This window comes from Pipistrellus kuhlii, unplaced genomic scaffold, assembly GCF_014108245.1.
Source record: "Pipistrellus kuhlii isolate mPipKuh1 unplaced genomic scaffold, mPipKuh1.p scaffold_m20_p_9, whole genome shotgun sequence".
Classification (NCBI taxonomy): Eukaryota; Metazoa; Chordata; class Mammalia; order Chiroptera; family Vespertilionidae; genus Pipistrellus; species Pipistrellus kuhlii.
Genome location: NW_023425595.1, coordinates 30,224,168 through 30,230,956, shown reverse-complemented (window position 1 = coordinate 30,230,956; position 6,789 = coordinate 30,224,168). Strand labels below are relative to the sequence as shown.

The 6,789-nt window shown below is 41.8% G+C and overlaps 1 protein-coding gene across 1 annotated transcript; it reads right to left on the bottom strand.

The window, feature by feature from the left end:
- Positions 1-1,959: 1,959 nt before the first annotated feature.
- LOC118713315 (olfactory receptor 52L1-like) lies at positions 1,960-2,949 on the bottom strand. Its single transcript, XM_036427750.1, has one exon. It carries the CDS (start codon positions 2,947-2,949, stop codon positions 1,960-1,962), a length of 990 nt encoding a protein of 329 aa, XP_036283643.1.
- Positions 2,950-6,789: the final 3,840 nt, after the last annotated feature.

The following is a 6,789-nucleotide window of genomic DNA, read 5'->3' as shown; positions in this document are numbered from 1 at the left end:
ACATGTATGTTGGTTGCCGGCACATCCTTGGTAGGGGGTGTGCAGGAGGCAGCTAGTCAATGTTTCTCTCTCATCAACATTTCGAGCTCTCTATCCCTCTACCTTCCTCTCTGTGGAAAACCAATAAATTTTTTTAAAGTCTTCTTTTTAAGGCACACAAAAGAGTTAAAACAAATCTTAGGGCAATAACCAACAAACGGGAAGCAATACACCAATTTTGACAATTCTCTTGTAGGTCTTTAACCAGTTGCTATGAACAGAAATGAGAAGCCTAATTGACCTCATTCCATATCCACATTTCAGAAAAAGAAGTTCATAAAGAAATTCATTTTTCGGATGGCATAACTATATATATATCCCTAATATGCAAATAGACTGAATGGCAGAATAACCAAACAATCCATCACTATGACCTGTGCTGATCACCAGGGAGGCGTGCGCAGACGTGGCAGGTGTCCGCAGCAGATGGCAGAGCACGGAACATAGCCAGTGTCAGCCACGGCCGGATGGTGGAGCAGGTGAGTGGGGGCACCAGACCAAGGTGGGGTGCTGGTCACTGTCATTGAGGTGAACTTCTGGTGGTTACTGAAAATTCTTTGCTCTCACATGCCGTGGTTTCATCTGTTGCTGATGCCAGTCCCACTTGCATCCACTGCCGGCTCCTGGCACTGGCCCCAATCACTCAGTGCTGTCAGCGAGTACAAAAAGTGGCTACTGGCCCTGATTGCCCCTCAAGGCTTCTCCACCTCCCCCTGTTCCCCAGGGGTGATCAGGGCAGCAGCTGCGCTCACACTCACTAACTGTGCCAGCCCTGCTCGCACTTGCTGCTGGCGCAACATAGTCAGTGGGTGAGGGGGTGGCTGATGCTGTCAGCGTGTGGGAGTGGCAGTGGCAGGAGCAGGACTGCCAGCAGAGAAGAAACCAGGGGCCATGTGGAAGGGGGCAGGAGGGGCACAGATGATGTGCTGAGACCTGCCCCTGTGCCCACAGCAACCTCGCAGCCCACAGTTCCTTCAAGGTGCACAAATTCATGCTCTTGGACCCTAGTTTATTAATAAAGCTATGTTGACCAACACCAGACTGTAATACATTTTATAGTTATTAGATAACCATGTAATGGTTACTTTTACTTTGTTAAATTAACACTTATAAAACACACATATACTCAATACCTGGTCTTATTCTCTCTCTATTCTAAGCAAATATATAAATAAATTAAAATACAATCAATTTTAAATACAGGCTTATTTTACTTTTTTTTAACTAGGGATTATAATGTTTTATTCTTAGAACCTATGTTAGTATCTTTCTTACACTGTGGACATTTCAAATGCTTTGAAAGGGCCCTTACCACACAGAAGTCCAGTGACCTATAGCTCACAGCAATTTTAGGTGTGTTTTTTTTTTTTTTAATATATTTTATTGATTTTTTACAGAAAGGAAGGGAAAGAGATAGAGAGCTAGAAACATCGAAGAGAGAGAAACATCGACCAGCTGCCTCTTGCACACCCACTACCGGGAATGTGCCCGCAACCAATGTACATGCCCCTGACTGGAATCGAACCTGAGACCTTTCAGTCCACAGACTGATGCTCTACCGCTGAGCCAAACCGGTTTCGGCCAATTTTAGGGTTTGAGGACACTCTAAAACCACACATTCTGAATTCTGTGTGATATTGCACAGTCAGAAAAATGTCATATCCAGAGTCAATTTATTCCATCACAAGAAGTAGGGAAATGTTGGGATCAGGAGGAAAAGTGAATGGAGGAAATATTCACAAATCCAACTATTCAGGTACATCTCAATCACCTGTAGAATCAAGTGCTCATGACTACTTTGCTATGAGATTAATAGAACTAGGACTTCTCACTTTGGAATGGCCTCCACCTATATAGCCTGGAACATCCATGGGCAGTGTCTTTGGCAGGAGCCTCTGAAAAAAATGAATGTATTAATATCTACTCTTTTATGTAGAACACCCTGAGTACTCGCTGGCGGATCTGCGCAGTCTTCACCCCATAGACAACTGGGTTGAGTGCAGGGGGCACAAGGAGGTAGAGCGTGGCCAGTAGAACATGAACATGATGGGGCACATGGTGGCCAAAACGGTGAGTGAGGAAAGAAAACATTCCAGGAACATAGAAGACCAGGATGACACAAATATGAGACCCACATGTACTAAAGGCCTTTAATCGGGCCTCAACCCCTGGCACCTTTACCACTGCCTGGAGGATGAGGGCATAGGAAAAACCAATAGCAAGGACATCTAGTCCAACCACAAGCAGTGCCACTACCAACCCATAGGCTCGATTCACTATGGTTTCTGAGCAAGCAAGTTTCACCACAGCCATATGTTCACAATACGCATGGCCTATGACAGGGGCCTGGCAGAAGGTAAGTCTCCCCAAAAGGATAGGGAAGGGGAGGAGGAGGACTAATCCCCGCAGCAGCACTGCCATTCCAATGCGCCCTATGACCCATGGATGCAAGATGGTGGGATGGTGCAGAGGGTGACATATGGCTACATAGCGATCGAGAGCCATGGCCACAAGTACACCTGATTCCATAGAAGAGAACGCATGAATGAAGAACATCTGTATCAGGCAAACAGTATACCCAATCTCATGGGCATCAACCAGGAGCACCGCGAGCATTTTGGGTGCAGTGGAGGAGGCCAGGACCAGGTCAATGCCAGATAGCATAGCCAGAAAGATGTACATAGGCTGGTGCAACCCTGGGTCAGTCCAGATAATGAAGAGGATGGTGACATTGCCCACGAAAGCAAAGAGGTAAAGGACACACAGTGGCAATGCTATCCAGTGCTGGCTTTCCTCTAAACCTGGGATGCCAATTAGGAAAAAAGAAGGATGGAGAAGACTCCAACTGGAATTACTATGGGTCATCATGAACGGCTCAGAGAGGGGAGAGAGGAAAGAAACCAAAATCATGATTTCTCCATTGCTGGTGGGTTATCACATTGTCCAGACCTGGCTGCCATCTTCATGAGAAGAATAAAGAGGCTTATACTGCAACACAAGGGAATAAAGGGAATAAAGATACAAGAAAGAACATTTCCTTTTCTTGAGATAATTTTTTTAAAGATGAAACATCCTCTTGTCTGAATTAGCATAGGTCTCATTTCATTTACAAACATAAGTAAGCATATGCTGCTTTTAGAGATATTTTTCAAGTCTGCCATTCAATTACTTGTAATTTGGAACTGTCTACTCAAAGGATTTTCTGTGTTAACTCTTGGCATTACTGAACACTATAAATCAGTCTGTTATTCTCTAAATGTTTCCTTCAGTTTCATTGCATAGCACTCTACAATTGTTTTTTCTGTATCCCCAGTCTCAGCACTTTCTCCATCTTCCTATCCATTATATGTTGTTCATTTCAAGGTTCCATCTTCCCCTCTCTTCCAGATTCTGTCCATTATGTCTGATTTAGTTCATCCTTTTACATGGTTTTAACTATTTAAATACTTTAATTTCTTCCATGTCTATGTATCTAAGCAAATAGATTTCTGAAACAAAAATCCATTTTTTTCATGTGCTTTCTAAACAGCTATATCACAAACTCAGTATATCTTGAATATATTCTCTACCTTCCTTTTGTCCATCTTTTTGTGAATTAGATCACTTTCTACCTATCCAACCTAATGTAGAAGTGTGAAACTATCCTCATTTATATCTTACTCATTTATATCTCTCACCACTTTCGTCTATTCACCAGTTCTTGTTGAATTTATTTTTAACCCCTCTTATATCTACTCTTTTTTCTTAACCCCCAATGTCACTACCAAATTCACACTCCCCACTCCTCTCACCTAAGTTTCCTTAGATCTCCCTGCCTTTGCTATTATACTCTTCTCAATCATTCTTCACCCTGAAGTCAGAGGGTTTTTCCTGAAATGCGATGTCATGTCACAGCTGAAGTTAAAATTCTTTGGTGAGTTTAATCCATGAAAAAATATACAGTTAAGACTGGCATACAAGATCTTCAAGAGTTACCTTATATAATATAAAGTCTCTTATGTCAATATAGCTATTGTTATTAACAATAATGAAAGATCATTGACTTTGAGATCACTGGCCTCTTTCCTTTTCTCCTTGTCTCCATGAGTCTGCTTCTCTGTTTCAAACTTTTGCTGTCTGTTTCGTCATGGTGTGATGCTAATTCAGTGTTTTTTACACCCCAATATTAACAAAGAGTACTAATTAAATAGGTGCTCTGATTAACTTTCTCTATGTGAGTCACCTCCTGGGCATTGAAACAAAAAACTGGAAACTGGATATATTTGTTTGTGTGTGCTTGTCTTAAAAGCTGGGCACAGTCTGTAATAACTATATTTGTCACCTGAGGGATGGAGTGGGGGGGAGCACATATATATGTTTTTATAAAAAGAGTCAGAAATGACTCAGTTTTGGTGAATTATACATGAATAGACCACTTCAATTGTCTTTTTTTAATAAATCAATAATGACTACAATAGTGCCATCAAACCTATAAACATACACCTAAAAAGTCTGAAATCTCTGGTAGGCATATATCTTCCAGCCTTCAATTTCATTCCAGATTTAAAACCCTTATTAGCTTCAAGTAACAGTGACATAGTATGATTGAGATCTCACCCCCACCCCAAGAGAATCTCATAATCATAAAAAGTCACATTTCAAGTGCCTAACATCCTACGCATTGAGAAAGTTAAAATCCCTTTCTTAATCACTCCCTTCTACTACAAGTTTCAGGCCACTTCTCATTTTCGAGCTGAGAACTCAGAGAACAGCTGAGCATCTGTGGAAGGTCGCTCATCGCTTTGAGAGAGGACCTGTCAGCAGAGCGGTGAAGAATGAAGCCTGGCTGCATGCTTCCTGATTTGTGAGTCTATGGAAAGCCTAGAGCTGCCTAATAAGCATTAACTAAACTAAACAAGAGGTCCCTCTGTTATTCTTAGAAGAAAGCAGAAGGGACTTTATTCCCAGGAACATAAAAGTGAAAATAGGTATATTTAGCTCTCTGACCAGAATGCAACGTACAATTAGCAAAGAACTGATGTTGTGCCTTCCTACTTATTCATGTCAATTCAGTTCAAGTGAGCTGTCATCTATAAAGCTGTCCCCCAATTCTGTAATGCAGCATCAAACTCTTAGCCAGCCTGTCATTGCACTGATTACCTTGAGCTGAAAACCTGTCCATCCTTGAAGAGCTGGGATTGTGCCTACCTTATGGCAGTGGTCACAAGGCAATTTCCAGAAGTGCTGGAATCTAATTGATGGTGTTTGCTGAATAAATTAATAACTGTATGATTACATTTTTAAATAAATAGGTGAGTATATAAAACAACCAGGAATCGAGGGAACTTGACAAAACACATTGAACTTACAGGATGGGAAGGATGTGGCAGACAGAGGGATGTCCCAGAGGAATGGACTAATTCCTCAGTTCTTCTCAGCTGAAGGAAATTCTGGGTGCTTTATGGAAAAGGAACCCTATTAAATCTCTCTGCCTAAAGACCATCGCCGAATCCTGGTGTGTGTGTTAGAAATTAGGGTCTCCTGTGGTCACCACTGATCACTTCTGTCACTGCAGGCAGGGAAGCTCCTCTATGGACCATTACCTGACCCTGTCTCCTTAATCCCCTTAACAGTGTCATGGACTTGACATCAGTGGTAACAGGGAGATGCAGAAACACACAAGTTATCTTGCAGTAATATGTGATCTTAAGGGCAGGAGCTAAGGGGAATGGACCATTGAGAATTTGTTTTGAGGAGTCAGACCTAGGGAGAGCTGCTACTCTGAGACAAGGAGTCATAAATTTAAGACTACTATGAGGTGTCAGATCACAGGTATTGGAAGACTTGGAGCCATAATGGCCAACCATGAAATAACTTCTATCACAAGGGCTACAAGATAAGCAGAAGAAGGGAGCCATCAATAGTCTTCCCTAAAACCATAAACCCCAAACCCGACTTCATTTTCCCACCTGAAATCTCATAATGAACTTTTAGCTGGTTCTGTCATCTTCACTCTGAAAGGCAAGTTTATTCTCGATACTTCCCCAAGGCAGGGCTGGTGACTGTGAACAAAGCACTGGGCAGGCAATATGTTATTACCATAAGTGTATCCCAGAGGACATTCATACATACATGGGCATAGCCTGCAGATTGGCTGGAGATGCACAGAGCCAAGTCTACTGCTCCAGGGATGGATAATTGGGCAGATAGGCAGAGCAGGGAATGGCATGCACACCTGCCCAAGTGGCCTACATGTGCCCAGTGTTGGTCATCACTCTTAAGCCTATACATCCTGATGGCTTTGTTAGGAAACCTCATGTTCAGTGAGCTAGAAAAATTCACATTGCTTTATAAGCCCTTTTTCCTCATTCTTGCAGGTCAAACTCAGACCCAAAACGTTCTCTCTTTTTTTTTTTTATTGTTTGTTACTTTATCTTGTTCATTATATACTACATATAAGTGAAATCATATGGTATTTTTCTTTCTCTGACTGGCTTATTTCACTTAACATAATACTTTCCAGGTCTGTCCATGCTATAACAAAAGGTCCAGTAGTTTCTTCTGTTTTATGGCCAAGTAGTATTCCACTGTGCAAATGTACTACAGCTATGTTATCCACTCACCTACTGATAGACACTTGGGATGCTTGCAAATCTTGGCTATTGTAAATAACAATGCAATGAGCATGTTGTTTCAGGTTTCTTTGGATATATTCCGAGAAGTGGAATCGTTGGAACATAAAGCAGTTCCATTTTTAATTTTTTCAGGAAA

Bases quoted from the DNA above. Each gene is read 5' to 3' on its own strand.
- LOC118713315 (XM_036427750.1), bottom strand. From the start codon at position 2,949: ATGATTTTGGTTTCTTTCCTCTCTCCCCTCTCTGAGCCGTTCATGATG.